At 37.7% G+C, this 19,449-nt stretch overlaps 2 protein-coding genes across 6 annotated transcripts in view; one reads left to right on the top strand and one right to left on the bottom strand.

Moving 5' to 3' along the window:
- The window catches only part of MOSPD2 (motile sperm domain containing 2), a 32,932-nt gene extending 28,646 nt beyond the window's left edge, over positions 1-4,286 (bottom strand). Inside the window, exons 1-2 of one of the 3 annotated variants that reach the window (XM_039550766.1) lie at positions 4,177-4,286; positions 3,909-3,975 (exon numbers count right to left, since the gene is read on the bottom strand). In XM_039550766.1, the coding sequence (XP_039406700.1) occupies positions 3,909-3,975; positions 4,177-4,185 (76 nt within the window). In that variant the 5' untranslated portion in view covers positions 4,186-4,286. Of the gene's footprint in view, positions 1-3,552; positions 3,623-3,908; positions 3,976-4,176 lie in introns of those variants that run through there. The other 2 variants (XM_039550772.1, XM_039550782.1) reach the window with 2 other exon arrangements.
- Positions 4,287-4,396: 110 nt separating this feature from the next.
- On the top strand, positions 4,397-19,048 carry FANCB (FA complementation group B). Of its 3 annotated transcripts, none has more exons than XM_039550744.1 (9): positions 4,397-4,560; positions 5,241-6,280; positions 7,272-7,424; positions 7,943-8,035; positions 11,789-11,917; positions 12,775-12,941; positions 14,988-15,442; positions 16,237-16,474; positions 17,571-19,048. In XM_039550744.1, the coding sequence occupies exons 2-9, from the start codon at positions 5,348-5,350 to the stop codon at positions 17,989-17,991; spliced, it is 2,589 nt and encodes an 862-aa protein (XP_039406678.1). In that variant the 5' UTR covers positions 4,397-4,560; positions 5,241-5,347; the 3' UTR covers positions 17,992-19,048. The 3 variants fall into 3 exon arrangements, with proteins under 3 accessions (XP_039406678.1, XP_019138653.1, XP_010392728.1); XM_019283108.2 differs by lacking the exon at positions 4,397-4,560 and adding an exon at positions 4,612-4,739; XM_010394426.3 differs by lacking the exon at positions 4,397-4,560 and adding an exon at positions 4,612-4,949.
- Positions 19,049-19,449: the final 401 nt, after the last annotated feature.

Below are 19,449 nucleotides of genomic sequence, written 5' to 3'. Positions count from 1 at the left end.
GACAGGGATGAAGAAAAAACCGAACACCATTTCCATCCAATAAAGAATTACTTCAATGAGCTCAAGCAGCAATAAATAAAATATTTGCCTCCACAAAGTGCAATAAACAAACTTTTAGCAAAGTTGAACACTCTCAGTGACAATAAAGATTACTTTCAATAAAAACCTCAATCATTAATGTTACAGAACTTTTTATGAAAGTATGTTTCCCATCTTATCCTTCCACCATTCTCAGCCTGAAAGCCAAGAACCAGGGAAAACGGACTTTTCAGAGCATAAAAAGATACATGCAGGTATGCAAAACATTACTTTAAGAGTCTTCTACAATAGTCTTATCACTGTTTTTTAAGGGTGTCCCATATGTCTAAAATTTTATTTACAATCAACCCATATGATTAACAAAACACCTTTGCTACTGGCTTAAAGAAGGTCAGGATGAAATTTAATCCTTTACATTGGAAGGATGGGAAACCTCTCTTGCAAAATCTTTTTCAAAAATTAAGCTTTGCCTAAAAGAAAGGAAAACAATGTTAATGGGGAGGGCCAGGAAATAACAGGCAATTAGAAATGGTTAATATACAAAAGGAAATGTGAAGAAAACTAGTTTACTGAAAAGTCTAACAAGACTTGATTTTGAACAATTTCCACTGTAACATTAAAATAGAAAGTAATAGCCCAGAAATAAAAGCTAATTTTTGAAATCCTCTAAGGAATGGAAATTCACTATAGAAAAAGACATGCTTGTTTGATAGAAAACATTGTTAGTGCCAGTCAGTACTAGTAAAAAAATCTTTTGTTTTCATTGTTCCTTTCACCAGCAAAATCATTTACATCACCAACTCTGACAAAGAATCCAAAGAGCCAAAACAAAAATTAGGCCCAAAACCAGTGAAGACAAAGTGCCATCTGCCTAGCACATCAGACAGCATTTGCCAGTCTATTGGACTAACATGACCTTTCCACTATTGGAAATAAACCTTTTAAATGCAAAGGTTTCATTATTGGGACATATATTCCTCACAAGAGCTGAAGCTGTCTTTGGAACCCAGCTAGACAGTTAACTGAAGAGAAAAAACCACCACAAGATCGCCGTTAATATTAAACACTGCTTTGCAGATAACATCCAACAGTGGCCAAGCTTTCCTTCCAGAACACTTCAATGGCCAAATCTGCTGAACAACTTCAGCAAGAAACTTCTCTTGCAGACCCTGGGGAGATGAGCCAGCGAGGTTCTCTGATACTTCATCTTTCACACTATATCTGACTATCAAAAGCATTTTCTGATTTGGTCATATAAATGAAACAACTGTATAATTAAAAAAAAACAGATTTATGGTGCTTTCAATTGCTGAACAGAACTTTTCCCATCCAACCTTGAAAATTATCAAGGCCACAGCATATTACTATAATAATAATTATAATACATGCTGTAATATTAGACTTTTCTGAATCATCTATATAATAATATATTTTTGTAGATTCTACTTAAGTCTAAAAATTGTATTCTGCCAATAAATAATTTCAATTAAAAAGTAGGATTTCAAAGACCCTCTAAGTTTTCATTTCATAACAAAAATAAACATTACTGTAAGACCATCACAGTATTTTTGACCAATACCAATTCTTCCTGCATGAGGAGGGGCAGGAGGGAAACCAGTAACTGGGAGTCACAGAATATGGAAGAACTACTTCACTTTTGAAGATCAGAATCACTGTTTCTAGAATAACCAGTTACAGTTTTCCTCAAAGGGAAAACAAAACAGTGGCAGCTGCAACCTCCAGAAAAAAAAACTGCCTGAAAACTCCTCAAACTTTAACAACTGCAGTTCACCTGTAAAAGGAATAGAGTTTGCTATGTAGAGGCCCACAACTCTATGACCACACTAAACTTTACAGGAAGGATCAGCTTCTCAGTGTAGCCTGGCAGTGCCCTTAGTTTTGAAAGCAGACTAAAATTGCTGGGTGTGAAGCAATCATTTGTACCTTTACACCACAAAGTCACAGGTTTGAGGGTGTCTGCCTACCTGCACCCCCACATTCCTTTGATTAAGAAGCATAAAATAATACATTTTAGAACATAAACAGTAAAGGTTAATAGACCAGTACAAAATTAAAATCATGTGTTTTGCACTCTTGAATGTGGTCATGAGAACATTAATTTGCTTGTGGCATTCCTAAATTTGTGGCAGAATCTTAAAAACATAAACTCAAAAAAGTCTTAATCCTATCTTCTTGAAAGGGCCAAGAGCCCTAAACAATGACCCAAAAATGGGCTTACTGAGAAAAAGTGTTCAAAATACTGCAAATAGGATTACAGCTTACCTTGCAACAGTATTCAATTGTTGTAATGGCTGTATCAGCCAGCCCAACAGAGGCATCCTTACAACAGGAGAAACTTGTGGAATTTCAAGATTTTAAGTGGTAGATCAACTGAAGGAGTAATACTCCTTTTCCACAACTACTGTCCCAGAGCAGTCCTAGGCCTTCTGAAGTAATCATTTATGAGTGTGACTCTGGGATAATAGAATCCAAAGCAAGTTGAATCACCTACCATATGAAACTATACACTAATTGAAAACTTTTAGAGGCAGAAAAAGTTAGCATTTAAGATGATCCTCCACTCATTCAAGCCTGATCTTTACAAAGATACCTTTATTCACTCATAAATGGTAAAATAAGCTCTTTCTACTTCAACACTTTCTAATAAATTTTGTCATCAGAAATAAAGGTCATCTCAAACCAAGGCCAAAGTAGTCTCCTTTTTGAAAGTTAGCAGAGTAACCATATGAGGCAAAGTTGTACCACCCTCAAGACCTTCAAAGTTTTCCAAGAGCATGTTCTAGCCCACTGCAAAGAAGTCATAGAACCACGTAACCCTTACATAAAGGTGACAGCTAGATAACCTCAATAATTCTGATCAGAAACATCAAAGCAAGGCATTTGTTTGCAGAACTGAGGCTCCTATTAAAAGAGATGCAGGCAACACAATTACTGGACTTTACTGTATTTGCATTAAAAATTGCACAGAAGCATGTTTTCAATAGAAAGTCTCTAGACAGTCATAATGAAACATACTGCTTACTGCAGTTGTTAGCATACTCTACGTTTTTCCAACATAAGCAATGCAAATTAACCTTGAAATAAAAGGAAACCACGCTAGGCTTACCCCAGTCTTCCCTCTCCCCCAGGCATCCCCAGCATCTCCCGGCCTTCATTTACAAATTTAAATGCACCTGCACTTAAGAATCGAGTTGGACATGCAGCATGATCTTAATTATGGCCTGCATAAATTTCAAGTGCAAATTACTCCAGAAAAACAACTCTTCCTTTGACAAACTCGGCGAGGTCAGAATGCCTCCCTTCCCTGCCATGTTTTACATCCAAAGAACACCAAGCACAGCAGTGTCCCAGACCCCACTCTACAGCTAACCAAACACAGCTGCAAGAGAAAACGACTGAGAGCTTTGCCCCAACACACCCCGCAGCCCAAGAGAGCGACCCAGCAGACAGAGAGCACCGAGAGCCAGCACAGAAACCTGCTGTGCATCGTACCCGTCCATGGCTTTGGACATCTTAAGTGTACCAGAAGTTTAGATTGGACATTAGAAAGAAATTCTTCACAGAAAGACTGATTAGATGTTTGAATGGGCTGCCCAGGGAGGTGGCACAGTCACCGTCCCTGGAGGTGTTTAAGGAAAGACTGGACGTGGCACTCAGTGAGATGGTCTGGTTGACAGGTGTTCAGTCACAGGCTGGCCTCGATGATCTCGGAGGCCTTTTCCGTTCCAGTCGATTCTGTGAAAGGGCACATACGCTCACAGAGCTGGGAAAGTGGGATACCTGGCGACCCGAAAGGAAAAGCGACAGTGGACAAGCCCCAGAGCCCACAGCCACCGCTCCCAGCTCACCTGGCAGGTACTCCGCCTCGAAACGCCGCCGGGTCTCGCTTATCAGCGCCGCCTTATCCTGTCGCTGCTGAAAGGAAAGAAACAAGAGGACCGTGAAAGGAAAGGCCGGGGCCCCAGACAGCCCCATTCCCTCACCTGTACGGCAGGGCCCGGCCACCCGTCCCGCCAAACCACCAACCCCGGGCGGCTGCGGACGGCAGCTAGTGAGGGAAGGCCCAGCAGGCGGGCAGGAAGGTAGCAGTGAGGGAGCAGGGGCGTAGGGACTCACCTCAGCCATGATCCAGCGGGTCCGCCCGCACTGAGACGGCTCCAGCAGCGCGAGGGGCGGCGGGAAAAGGGGATGGAGCGGCGCGTGACTCCGCCGGGGGGCGGGGCCCCAGGGCAGCCGGCGGCGGACAGGCCCCGCCCCGCCCCGCCCCGCCCCGCCCCTCGCCGTGGCTCCACCCCCGCCCGCGCTCCCGTCGTGCTCCCCGCGGCGGGAGCTTCGGAGCGGCCCGCCCGGCCGGGAACCGCGGCACGGCCCTTCCGGAGCAGTCGGGAGCGGTCCCGCCGGGGCAGCCGGGAGCGGCCTCGCCGGGAGCGGCCCCACTGGAGCGGCCGGGAGCGGCTCCGCCGGCGCGGAGCCCGTGGTCACTGCCCTTCTCTGTACCCGGTCTCTGTGCGGGAGTTCGCGGGGCCCGGGCAGGGAGGGAGGGAGGGAGGGCGGCAGCGCGGCCTGAGCCGGGCGAGGGCCGTCGCTGCGGACCGCGGAAGCTGAGTGAAAGTTGGTGAGACGGCTGCGGTTCCCTCGGGGTCCCCGGGCCCTCTCTGGGCGATGAGGGAGAGAAGGAGGTAGCCTACTTGCCCGCAAAATGAGTGGATGCTTCTTCAGAGAACTTTCTCCTTCGAGGCCTTATAACTTTAACAAAAAATGAATTATAGTTATTAATAAACACTACGGCCGAGAGAAGGTTCTTTAATTTGAGAATTCAAAGCACCGTTACTTTCCAGTGTGATCAGTGTATTTGTGGCGCTGACACCTTCAATGCAATCACACAAATTGTGAGTGTGTGGTTTGGTTTCTATCAATTTGTATTATGCCGTGCAGCTGTTGATAACCAGAGAATTCATACTTCGGTAAAGAAACATTTCTGAAATGTTTCTGTTACTTAAATCTCTCAGTACAAAATTGGTTACCACCATTATTAATCTGTGAGATTAAATCACATACTGGCGTCGTTCTCAAATTTTTCTATGTTATTGCTTTGCAACGCACAGTTTTTCTTATTCGTAAGGATCTATTCAGCTAGTCCCAAAACAATTTAACTTTTTTTTTCTTGTTTGCTTTTGTAGATGGAAATTGTCCACATATGTTAAAATTTCCACAAAGAAATAAGCCTGACAGAAATGGGGACACATATGGTTTTCGTGTAGAGGAATATACATAAAGATAAATCAAGATGCTTCTGAGTGAGCAAGATCAATTCTTGTCCTACAATGGCGAAGTCCTTGTATTTCAGCTGTCAAAACCAAAGCATGCAGAGGAAGCAGATGATAAAACAATGAATTTATGTGTCAGAAGGATGGCGTTCAACAGAGACACTAAGCTGTTTGTTCAGAAGTCTTCTGGAGTATTCAGCATGCATGCCAGTGACTCAAAAATTGAAATGATTTGTTGTAGCTGCACAACAGATTCCAGAACAGGGATTATTCTTCCTTGCATTTTGATGAAGAAGAAAAAACGGAACAATGTCAAATACTTTGTATTGTTGCTTCACAGTTCAAATCAATTTGAGCAGTCCTTTTATTTTAAATTGGATTATGAGCTGAAAGAAGACATCAGGTTGTTTACTGGCCCATCCGTGTTGTGGAGACAGGCCAACAAGCTGTTCTACATCTCTTCCAACACCTGCGTGGTTCAAAGTGCTCCTGTTCAGCTTTCTTCTGTAGTGTGGACAGGTGAAATTGTAGATGAAGGCACTGCTGTCTTAGGGATAAGAACTGCTTGCCTGCCAGAGACTGAAGATGCAGATGGGTTTTCTGTTTCAGATAGAGCCATCTGGGGTAGTGAGTTCTTTGGATACGCAATTGAAACACAAAAAATGCTGGCTGGCACGTGCTTCATGCCTCATGCTTACAGCAGAGTGGTATCTTCTGTCTACATCTGCAGGAGTGAGAGATGGAAAAAACAGCTCCGAATATCACTTGTTGCCATAACCCACAAGAACCAGCTTATTTGGTTCCAAAATGGTGTCCCTAAAGGTGTTTGTGAGCTTCCTTATGCAAAGCCATGTTCAGTAAAACCAGCTGTAACCAGTAGCAATGATTTGCTATTTGTTGTGTATTTTGCCTCTGGAAATAGCTGTGTTGTACAGAGGAGAGACAGCTTACAGGTACTGATGGCTTTAAACAGCTCCATTTTACCCATACATTTTTTGTATGTATTGTCTTATTGAAAGTCCTGCAACTGAAAATCTGCATGTTTAAGTTCTTTAGATTTCTTGTTTGTTTGTTTATTATTGTTGCTGCTGGTAAAATAACCTGTCTAAAGTATGACATTGTTTTGCTTCCATTGCTTGCTTATTTATCTGAAAATGAAGCTGGGATTCTCTCATTTAGTAATACATTTATGAATCTGACCAAAGCTTCTGTTGCTAATTGCAAACTGCAATAGTGGAGAACTTGAAGCTGTAAAACAATTGTGAGTGTGCCTAGATGATTTGTGTTAGAAGTAACCTGATATCATTGCAAAGCATAAACTTCTCATTGGAACATCAAAGCTTATTGAGTGTCATTTCCTAATAACAAAAAGTTGTTTCTAGAAAATGTCATTTTATGAAAATGACAAGAAAAGTCCTTGCTATTGTCTCCTAAAATTAGGAGAGACAAAGTTTCTGCAAGGGTTTTGTAATAATCTGACAGGAAGACTTGTATAACTTAGGAAACAAAAATTTGTACTATTTAGTTGTTGGCATTATTATAAAAATTTGTCTTAACTTTCAATCATGTTTAAGTCTTCTGTGAAACAAAGATATGTCTCAATATCAAAGGTATAATGCCTTTAACTGATCTTCAAGTATTATTGCTTCTAAATAAATGTTACAACATTCAGCTCTTAAGCTGTTTGAATACACTGAAAAGTTGTCATCCTCTCTGCAACCTGTAATTTGGAAAGTGTTCTTTAAAGAGAAATGGCTAATTTTTCCCAGAGTTACATAGGCTCTAAATGATGGAGTGAGAGTGAGAGCTTGAAACTTCTAAATATTACTGTATTTCACACAACTGAACAGGCTCCCTCTTAATGGAGAGCATGCTTCATCAAAATGAGATCTCAAATACAAGATTTATTCTAATAAATGTATTTTAAAACCTCTTCTACTGTAGGTGGCTTCCAAATGGCCAAAAGTGAAATGTATTCTGGTGGATGATTTTATTGGCTCTGGAAGTGAGCAACTGTTACTGCTTTTTAAGGATGACTCCAATACAGACGTGTTAAGTACATTCAAAATAACAGATCTTGGGGAGGTCAACTATGCAGTAAGTTGAGCTTTCCTTTTCTCAGCTACTCAGTCTGTGCTTACTAAATTAAGAAAACCTCAACAAATCATTAAAGTATTGATGCAAAATGAAATTGGATGTGTGCTGTGAAATGCTCTGAAGTTTGAATACAATATTTCCTGCTGTAATCTTAAATTATCTGAAGATTTTATTTTGCTTCTTTGATTGTATCAACATTCTGTTGGGAAATTAATGCAGTTGCAAATGCTTCACATACATAACAGTTTTGCCACAATTCTTACCTTTTGGCTGAGAACTCTTAGTTTAATTAAGGCCATAGTGCTTGTTAATTATCTTCTCATAATTGGGTCTTTCCATTACGTACTATCAAATTGTATTTGCTTTCAGAAAATAGGATTTTTCTTTTAAAAGACATACTGTGATTCTGCTGGATTGCTGTATTTTCCCCCAGATTTTTATAATGCTGTGTAATAGCCTGTACCTTACCTTCAGCTTTTTAATTCATTCAGGGTTTTGGTTTTGTTTCTTTCTTTCAGAGTAGTATCAATTATAAACATGATGTTCCTGCTGCAGAAGGATTGCAAGAGAATGGTTTGCTTACTGTCCGAGCCCTTGAAACAAGATTACAGGTTGGTACTCAACAGTTCTGCCTCCATGTTTTCTATAAATTACTGTTCTGTATCATTACATTATCTAAAGGGTAAGGCTAATGATACTGTTATTATTGAAGAAGTGGTTCAGGGAAAAGGACAACATGGTTAAGTATTTATTCTTGAATCAGTGGTAGTCTGTGTTTCAGTTCTCTCTGTTGTTATAAGTGCATTTAGGTAATCGTAGAGGTCTAATTTAATTTTAATTAAAAGTTTGAAATAATGTTGAAGCTATCTTATCAGAGCTTCTTAGCAGTCATTTTACTCATAGATGTTTAAATGCCAGCTTTAAAAAATTAGAATGTTTACTTCTTTTGCTCCCCATTATATAAATTTCTGATCATGTAGTGGCATGTTCCCAGTGAGTGCATTTGCACAAATTGGTGATCGTGTTTATTTTACCACCTTCTGATGTTCGTGCTCCTGTTACTAGTGGTTCTATAAGGATAATTTTGAAAAGTACTGTAGATAAAGCTAAAATGTATCCTTCTTTTAACTGGCATCATTTATAAAACAAACTGGGGGAAACTTGCTAGAGCTTCCCACCCAGCATACTCACCAATATGTGCTTTTGCAGTGTGTTATTAGGCTATACCGAATAATTGACAAAATAGGAAGATTATTAAAAAAAAAAGCTTTAGGAGAGAATGTAAATCTCATACTGAGTCAATGATGTGAGGTTATTGTTAGTTTGCTAAGGGTGCTTTAAAGATGAGATATTAGGTAATTGTTCCTGTCACTTGAGAATGAGTGAAAACTAAGTAGGGTATCGTGGCAGTTTTATTTCCAGCCTTTAAACATGAAGCAAATTAATTGGCAATAGTTTGCCAGTTAATAAATAACATATTAGGTCATATTAGGAAAAGACTGAAAAAGAAAAGACTTTTCTAGTTCTAATAACAAAATGGCTAAAGAGATATTGTGCAGATAAAAGCTGTTTGGAAAACAGTGGACAAAATGGTTTTTTCCTTCATGGAAGGCACAAGAAAATAGAAGCTGGATTAATTTTGAGGACTTCTTGAGATCCCTTCCAATCCTACATTTTTACAGTTTGCTTGTTAGAGCCCTATTGGCTTTAACGTGCAGAAGTGCAATCTTCCTTCCAAATGCATCTTTTTCTGTTTCTGCGTTTTTTTTCTTTTCTGACAGTCGTATTTTAAAACTTACCTTACTGCTGCATTCTTGCCCTACACTTATATTGCTTTCCTCTTCTACAAAACAGAAATCAGTTTCTGTGTCTCATTTGCTGCTTCTTCCACAATTGTAATGAAGGTTGTCCACCCTGCCATTGACAGCTGTATGTTCTATGTTCCATAACTTTGTTCTTTCAATACACCAAGTGGCTTCCAGCTGCACAGCTCTCTGAATCTGTGTCAGGATCAAATGAATTATCTGGTTTGCACTTTCTACTGGTTCTGCTGGAAACAAGCCACTGGCTGGATATTTTATCTATCGTGTGCTGGTACAGTTCTTACAGACACAGAATCCTTCATAAGACCTAACTTATTTCTATACTTTTAGATCTTTTTAATCTCTAATTTTCAAAGCTACGTGCTAGCACAAGATTGTAAGGAAGTTGGAAATTTACTGTGTTTTAATGCTGTAAATCTTTGAAATTGTCAAGCTGGTGCATTTGGAAGTAGGTGCAGATATTTCTTTTTTAACCTTGCAGTTGCTTCCTTGTTGAAATCCCCATTGTTCTGTATTATATTTGCTGAACAGTGAAGTACTCTTGCTGGCTTTTATAATCTAATGTGTAATTGAATTTGAAGGATGCTTGTTTTGAAGCAATACTGCATGGGTTCTGCTTAGCTTGGGAATTTCCAAAGGTTATTTAGTCTTGGAGTGGTTCCTCTTGATACTTGTCATCAAAATTCAGGTATTCTAGAAATTTGCTATCGAATCAAGTTTTCACAGTCTCCATGGAATCTTGTGTTTTAGAGCAAAATGAAATAGCAGATGCAGCCCTTTTTCATCCTTGTTGCCTTAACCCTTGCTTCACATCTGCACAGCTGTTTTCTTAGCCACCTGAGAACTTTGGCAGGAATGAATTACAGTCCACTGTATAAGTAAGTTGCATTTAAGTTATACACAGTAATATATATAAATTGCATTTTGCAGGGAGTGAAATTGAAAAATAGATCAGTTTGTGCATTTTTGTACTGTGTATATACATTCTTTTGGACCTGAATCCAGCCTTTTCTCCTTTGAAGATTTTTTCACTTTAACATGTGTTTAGTTATCTTCTGAGGAAGACATCCTTTGGCAGAGTACTGCAGTTACATTGCAACAGCTGAGGTTACAGGGTTTCTCGTGGTTTTAGTTGATTGTTTTGGCAGAAACAGAGAAGTGTCTTAATGTTCACTGGTCTGATCTTCCCCCAATTACTTGACAGTTTTGTAAGGACTATAATTCTGGTTTTACTCACAGCTCTATTACTTTGGCTCTGGACTGCCTTGTTTTTATGTTCCTGTTTATTTTCTGTTCTCAGAAGTTTATTTTATTGGTTTATTTTATGGGTCTCACAGCACAAAACTTGTAACTCCTGCCGATGCTTGTAGTGCAGTACATCTTGGCATATAGCAGGAAGGATGTGCCTGTCACTTGTGACAGAGAGTTGATGGGGGACACAACTCAGTCTTGGGTTTGCCATGTGGTAAATTTCAGGCCTCTTTCTTGTGTTGCTTATGAGGAAAAAGGGCTTGCAAAAGCCAGATAGGTCAGCAAGTGTACAACAGTGAATTTTTGGCGATTTTGACTGCTTCGACATCTGTACTTCCCCATTTGCTTTCTGCTTCTCAGTTGTTTATTCAGGACTTGTCCCCAATGGGAGTAAATGATGGCTTAGTATCCTGATGACCTAAATTAGGAAGGTATTGTAGATTCGTCTTTGTTCTTAACTCTTCCTTTTTGTCTCCTGACTCAAGTCTGGCAGTGGATTATTGCTTGGAATCTGATGCTTAGATTCACAGTTTGATAGGTGATAATTTTTTTACAAAACTTTTCATTAGAGTGCTGCTGGTCTAAGTGCCCTTTGCCTTTGAGCAGAGGACATCACGTCACTTACAAGAACTGCTTTTTTATTCAGGCTTATAATGGTGTTTTGTGTGTTATGTGTTTGGGGGGATTTTCTAAGGGAATGAGGAAGAGGAAAGTTTGGTTTTGCATTCCAGGGGTGAGTTTGTTCTCTCCTTGGCAGCATTGGACTTCTCAGGATCTTGCTTTCCAGATAATAGCTTTTGAGGAGCTTTCTTAAAACCTGAGAAGCTGGCATGATTTTTTTTCTTTATTGTTTGGTTTGTGGGCTTTTTTGGTTGGTTTTTTGGGGGATTTTTTTGTTGTATTTTGTTTAACTGAGACATAGCCAACATGTGTGTCTGTTTGTAAGTCTGTCAAGTATTCAGTATATTTATTTGGTCAATAATCATTACAAAATGAAACTTCTATCCATGAAAAAGTGAAGCAGGATTAATAATAAAAGATATCTACAGAAATATATCTGAATATCTACATAATTTGATAAAGTTTACCTTAATATTTATCTTAAACTCTAGGCTTAATATTGAAAGACCAAGATTCTGAGATTCATATTTTAAAAACAGAGTAGCCTGACTTGAACATTTTTTAGAAATGTTACTTGTGATACTTGCATAAAAATGGAAAGCCAAAAGGTATTTTGATAGCTTCAGTGTCCTTTCTTATGTGCAGTAGCCTAATGATTATCTTTTACAGGCTGGTTGGACTTCTGTTCGAGAGCTACAGCAGCATTTAGGACTCCAAAAGAGGGTTATTCTTGAGTCTTGCAGAGCATTAATAGATCTTGTTGAAGAAAGAACCCATGTTCTACCAAATGCAAAACAGGTAAAATGCAGGAGATGGCCAGATCACTTCTGAATTCTGCCAAGCCATTTGTAGAGGGTGCTGCCCTCAACCACTTACCACTTCCACCTGTAGGGCTTGCCACTATCAAAACTCATTAGTCTGCTTTTTAAATCTGGTTCATTTTCTTAACTTGCCAGTATATGTAGTTAGGAGTAAATTTAGTTGTCTCTACTTGAAATTGACGTGCACAATGCCTCCTGACAACTGAGTGGTATGGAGGAGTAACCTCTAATGGAGTTAGCAACAAACACGAGGGGAGTGTACAGTTCTAATTGGCACATTTGCCTGTCTGTAATCTAACCTGTTACAGAAAGGGAGTTGTCATAGAACTATGTGAGCAAAATTGATTTTATAATGGGGGCAGAGTGAACTGTGGGCTGAGAAGCTGATGGAGGTTGGGAAAATTTTTATCTTAATACGTTGTTCAAAAGAAGGCTCCTAATTTAACTGAAATGGTCTTGATCTCCCTTTCAGTTATTGTTGTGATATCTTTCAAGTTTTCCAGGTTTGGACAACAAAGTATTGAGCAACTAAATGCAATGATATAAGATAAATCCTACCATCTTATATATTTGGACAATTAATTATATGACAGGTCAAGATTTCGATGTGATGTTTACAAGAAGAGAACAAGTTACACTTTACATGATGATATCATCTGTTTTAAGAAAATTCAATTCTATTTATTCTAGAGAATAAGCTAGTTGATAGATATGTTTCATTTTGTGTATCTTAAAAGCTCTTCCAGCAGTCACTTGTGGTAAAACATGAAGTAATGCAGTATAAAAAGAACCATCTCTACTTAATTTATCTAAAAAACCACATTTTTCTGTAAGGAAGGCCTCGTGTCTCTCTGGGATGACGTAGAAAATCCTCCTCATTCTCTTAGTAAAGAGACAGCATTGGTGTCTGAAGTCCCAGAGCACTTTACAGAGGAATTGTGGCAGCGTGTTGTGGGTGACAGCCTGGTGGTTGGAGTAAAACTAACTGAATCATTTTACTTGTGAGTATATACACTTATCTAATAATTTCATTGGTAGTTTTATAGAAAATGAATATGTAGCTTAAGGTCTGCAGTAAATTTGAACTTTCTCATTTTGAACATCTGCATGTAAAGTGTGGGAAATGTCTTTGTCAGTATTCTTGCTGCTGCTTATCTCTCTCTAGCACTGCGTAGGAAAATATGTTGTACAGGCAGAAATCAGTTGTGTGAGTATAATTGCAACATTACTGGAGACTTTTTACAAAAGAGTTTTCTTTGACAAAAGTTATGGTTCTTTATAGTCCATGTTGACATAGCAATGCTGACATCAGTATGTGTTGTAAATAAAACTCTGTCTTAGCTTAGTTCCTGGTGCTTTACTGTTAGTGACTTGCCATTCCTGATTTGCTTCAAGAAGCACAAAAGAAAATATATTAAATTCTCTTGCCAACTAAGTAAATACTTAGCTTTTGAATTGAACTCTTCTAGTCAAGTATCTAATCAAAATATTTGCAAAGCTTGCATATTGTGTAAATTATGTGGAACAATCAGCCATACAATACTTAAACCTTCAAAATAATTTGTTTATTCTTATTATCATCTTTTAATTGTTTATTCTGTTTATTTTAATTACTCAGTCCTTGTTGTAAATACGACTTATGTAATTTTCTCTTACAGAGAGGGAACTAATTTGAAACACAATGTGAAAAAACAGGATTACATAAAACATAATATGAATTGTGTAATATAAACTTACCTTCTGACCCATGCTCCCACAAGCAGTGTAGCTGAGACTCTGTTAGGCTGAGCTCAAAGGCTACTGATGCCACTGAAAATCACTCAGGTGGTTGTGAGGGAGCTGACCTGTTAGGCCCTCTGGCCATTCTGCTGGAGCTGTGGGTATATTCTTTCTCAACTGCCAGATTGCTGTAACTTTACAAGAAAGTTGACCTCATCCTCTTGACAGCCTCTCTTAAGAGCCACTGAGGCAAAAGATTGTTTTTTGCCTTTTTAGTGTTTGTTCTTTTAGCTTTCATGATGATGCCTTTGCTTTTTTTTTTTTTGAAGTGAAACGCTTCATTCCTGTATAACTTCAGAGATCTTCAGCAGATTTTAACAACCAGCAGCAATCTAGCCCTCTCCCCCATTTTTACAGTTGAGAAAAGATCTGTGGAGAAGCCATTTGTCCAAGGTTACCTGGCAGGCCAGCAGCAGAACTGGGTCTTCTGGGCTCCGTTTCAGAACTGTGTACAACAACCTGTGTTTGTGGGGAAAAAGGCTTGTGTTCTCTCCATTCCTATCACTGTAATTCTTTATTGATTACTTTTGTGCTTCCTACTAGTGTGAAATTGCAGTGATATCATAGATTGCATTATGAGATGGTGATACTTCTCTGTAAAGAAAATTAGACATTCATAAGACTTTCAAATGTCAGTGACATCTTGAGATTTAATTGATTGACAGAATAATATATTCATTGAGAGAGGATCTGAAACATTAATACTAGGATTTCATTGAAAGAACCCTGTGTTGAATGAAGTACTCCATACATTTCAGGAAATTGCTGCGTGTTCAATGTAATGGTGTCTTAAACCTTTTATTTTACTCTACATTCAATTTTGTTTGAATATCTATATAAATGTACAGCATCAGAAGAGCTTTTAGTCCTCAAAAGGGCAGAATTTATATTTGCCACATTTTCTATTAAAAAGAAAGTTAAATCTTTAGAAAATAATTTATAAATGTCATAGACTATCTGTATAGGTTATGTAGAATTTTCAACTTTTTCTGGCTGAATTAAATATCCAAATTATTTCAGTTGAAATGAGGCATCTAACTCCTAGAAGCTCTTTGAAAATTGAGTCCACATTTTGAAAAATCTTTATCCTGAGTTTATATGAAACAGTCATGTGAAGGACTTAGCCTCTTTGCAAAGTCTGTGACTTAATCTGGAATGGTATTGGAATTTAGTCTTAAGTGTCTGTATACATCTGCAGAGTTGTGGTTATTTGTCAGAAGACAAAAATGTGAACTGGGAGTGCAGTCATATTGTATGGATTTTCACAGGTCACTGAGTGAAGTCAGTTTATCTTTAGTGATGGATCAAGACTTCTCTTCGATTTCTCCGATTATCAAGTGTCAAAGTAAAATCATTAAGCTGAACAAAGCCTTCTCAGCATTGGCTATCTCCTCAAGTCAAATTGAACCTCCTCCAAAAAAGATGAAATTGGATTTGCATAGCAAGAATTATCTGAGAAAAGAGTTTCCTAAGAGATCTTCAAGTATTCATCTGGACGGAGCAAGGACACTCACTGCTGTCACCAGCCTTTCACCACTGTTGGCATTTCATCGTGTGTGCTGTGTAGTTCTTCTGCATGCCAGGAAGCAAAACCATCAGAATGATAGTTTACAGCAGAGCAAAAAGATTGCTGTAGTCTGTGGGAAAATTTTGTTAAGTCTGGAAGATATTTCAAATGGCAGATATTCAGTAAAGATGCTAAGGGATAATAGTTACTGTACAGGTAAATGGATTTATAACCTTTGGATTTATAAATAAATATATTTGATTCTTTTGTTTAAATTTCTCTCTGAACACAAGCTGCATAGACCTTTTGTGAATTAAAAGCTAAGTAAAATAGGAGATGGAATATTTTTCAAAATGGAAAAAATGTTTTAATGAGTTGCTGTAAGGTTTTGGTAGCATTGGTGATGAAGGGTATCTGGAAAGGATAATTTTGAAGATAAGTTTGAGTACAGAATGCTGAAGCCTATGTTTTTTCTATAAATAAGATACTTACTGTAATTAGATACATAAGATTTTTTCTGATATACTACTACCTCTTAAATAATACTAAAATAATTGTAGCTCTTCCTCATCTACATGTATGGTAAGGTAATTTATTTTCTTTTTTTTTTTTAATATTCGTGATTGAATTGATTTTGAGCTGGGCTTTTGCTCAGGTAATGAAATATCCTTTTTATTGTTTGCAATGAATTTTAATTTTTCTTCCTTTAATGCTGTGTCACTGCTAAAGCCAACATGTCATCTTACTATCACAGGAGGCTATTAATAGCCTTCTTTTGGCAAGGTGATGTTTATCTTAAGTGCTTTCATTATATTGGTGGTGCTCCATTAATCAACTGTTTTCCTTGACAGAGTAGGGATAAGAATTCAGTTGAAAATTCCCAAAGATTCAGGTGCAAATGCTTCTCAAAAAAACTGGGAGTATGAGTCAAAAATCTAAGCTCATTTAATGCATGCAGCGTGATCAAAATATTTAGTTCAAATACCTTTTTTTACTGTATTTTCTTGCAGGTTCTGTGGAAGATATTCTTGCTGTCCTTGCAGTGTCTGTCAGATTCTCCTTTCAGATTGTGTCTTCTGACTTCACATTGACTCCAGTCAGTTCGTGGTTACTGGGAGAAATGGAGTGCACACCCTTTAAGGAATGCCAGGGCAACATATTCTGTCATAAAGCAGGAAATGTCCATGGTACAATTTTTAATTGGACCCTGAAAAATCCATTTGAAGGCGTTCTAACAATATTTTGCAGGTAAAATCACTCGAAAAGCATCGCTTATATTCATCTTCCATACACCCTTTTTTAACTTTATGATGTTTCTCACTGGTACCATAAACAGCAACCAAATTTGTAACCAATAGGCTGCCAATGTGATGATGTGATAACAATCAGCAATAACGGAGCTGTTTTCAGATCAGAATTATGGTAGAACATGAACTCTATTGTTTAATTTTGTCCAGGCTAGAACACAGAATTACAAATAAGTCTAGTCTCCATTAATACCTGCTTGGTACTATTCCTTCTCTTCATTTTGCTGCATCATAATTTTATATTTTTTTTTCTTACATTATTCTTAGTATAATATGTAATTTTTTTCTTCATTGTGTATTAATTAAAAAAAAAAATCCTTAAGGGAATATTAAAACAAAAAAGCAACCAAACCACAAATGCCAAGTTATGTTAAATTAAAATTTATTGCTAGGTCATTTTTTTGTTTAATTTTGCAATGTAAATGTAGTCTCATTTTGTACATATTTCTGCTATATTTATTTCCTACCTACCATGATTATGAAAAGGAAATAATCTGAAGTCTCACTGATGTCCTTTCTTATGCAGATTCTTGGACAAATATTTCCTAAACCAGGTTAATCAAGTTAGTAATACTGCCATAATTTATGACTTAGCTGGATAAGGCTTATAACATAAAAAGTACTTCTGGAGTATTGACAAATGTTGCTATTTTGAAGAGTTCAAGCTAAAAAGTAAAAAAGAAAAGGTGTAACTTTTAAGAGTGTATTTTGGAGTGAGGTTCAGTCTTTTCCTTAAATTAGGAGTCGATTTCCTTTATGTAAGAAGAAAGGCTGAAATGTTTAAGAAATCAATCAGTAAAATTTAAAGTCTCAAGACTTTTGGTTCCTTTTGAAAAGGGATTTTCTTGGTACTATTCACTTTTGATCCCATTTCACATTAACAGTGAGCCCCGTGTTTATGGGCTAACTATGATTGTATTTTCTGTATCTTTTATTCCTGTGTTTGCATTGATCTTTTATCTGGCTAGGATATTTCTGTGATAGGTGCAAACTACAGAGTGTTCTTTTTCTGACATCATCATCATTTTGTTTTACAGAAATCTGACCATCTTGTTCCAGTGCCTTCACAGCCTTACTAGAGTTCTCCCTCCAAGCTGCTGTGTAAAACTCCTGAGATCTGGAAGCAAAGCAGTACTTACTGAACAGTTAGCACTGGCTTTGGAAAAGGAAATGCTCACCTTGAAGAATTCTCTTTTCTTAGGAGAAACTAAAGCTGAAAACAGCTTGACATGGGGGAATGAGTCTGGCAAGAAAATCAATAATTCTCCTCTGGCTTCTTTACTGGACACTGAGGAAGGAGTCCAGCAATTCAGAAAGAAGTTTCAGAATGAGCAGGAAGAGAATGTGCAAAGTATGAACCAAACAATGAATGGTGCCCTTTACCAGAAAACGGCCTTGAACATAGCAGAAGCTCAGCTCAGTTCAGATATGATTGTGTGGAGACTGAGCAAATCCTAGAAACTATTGACTAAATTTATTTTGAGAAAATTTTTATTAAAGTTATACTATTAAATAATATTCATATTTTCATGGGTACTTATACTGATTTGTATTCTATAGCATTTCTGTGTTATTTCTACAGATAAATACTGGTATTTTCATTAATGACTATGGGAAGAATTTAATATTAAAGATTGAGTCTTTTTTTTTTTTACAGATTTTAAAAATACATTCTTAAGATATTTTCTAATAATTCCTATTCCAAAATCATAATTCTTGGACTAAAAAAAGAACTGTTTTATAAAACAAAATTAATAAGTGTGTAGTCTTTAAAATAGTTCTATTGAACTTGAAAGATAACTATTTACACATGTAAAATGTAAGCCCTTTTTAGAAATTTTGTGGCATGTATAGGGAGGACCTAAGTTATACAACCAATTGTAATTCATAATTTGAGTGTGGAGTTTGACAAATTCAAAGAAGAGGCAGTTTATCTTCATGATATGTGAAACCACTTGAGGAAGAAAACTCTGTACCTTTCAGCCCTGTCTTCTGGAGTCCACCCTCAGATTCATGGAGTATTTATTGGAGGTGGAGAACCAGATCAGGCCTCTTGACCAAATTTCAAGCATAATAAGGCTGCTTCAGGTTTGAGAGGTCCGTTCCTACACAATTTAGTGGTAGGGCTGATCTCACTAGTAAATCTGGGAGGAAACTGTCCTTCCTCGGATGTTAACCTTGCTTCAGTGTCAGAAGATTAGCTTGCTCAATCCCAGAGTCAGATGACTGCTGATGCTAGCTGCTCAGTGGTTTTGGCCTATCTCAAAAGTAGTTTAAGTAATATTGGGCAACTCTTTTGTTACTATTATTTGTCCCTTCATTATCTTGAAGATCCTGCTTATGCTTCCAGGAAGAGAATGGCCTGTACTATTTGCTGAGATAGTAATTTTTTAATCAAATTTTTCCCACTAGTTTCATGAGGGGCAGAAAGGTTAGAAAATCCCAAGTCACAATAATTTGCTTCCTTTGATCTCTGCTTTATGTAAGTAAAATATTCCTATTGCTTGTCACCATTTTTCTGAAGTTGTCTGAGTTTTGCTTTTCATTTTCTCTGCAAACAGAGTTAATAATTGACATCTCTAGCATGAACTCTCTAAAATAAAAGACAACAGAAGTCTGGCAGGAAAAGTAGAAGATATTTATTGAGTCAAAGAAATTCTGATGTTTCAGAATAATTCTCTTTTTTCTCATCAGAAGGTTCAGCTTCCATATGTACGGCCTCTAGAAGCATTAAGTGGTGACGTTTCTCAGTCCAAGGCATCTTCTCATACTGGCAACAGGAGTGAACTGATGCACATTAAATGCAAAACACTGGCTTGAGAAACAGTAAATAAGAGAACTGTGCTTTGTAAGCTCAATCCAGTTTAGTGATACAGCTTCACTTTTGAGATACTCAAAGTATTAAATTACTCCTTT

This window comes from Corvus cornix, chromosome 1, assembly GCF_000738735.6.
Source record: "Corvus cornix cornix isolate S_Up_H32 chromosome 1, ASM73873v5, whole genome shotgun sequence".
Classification (NCBI taxonomy): Eukaryota; Metazoa; Chordata; class Aves; order Passeriformes; family Corvidae; genus Corvus; species Corvus cornix.
The sequence above is the reverse complement of the archived record's forward strand: the minus strand, read 5'-3'. Positions and strand labels throughout refer to the sequence as shown.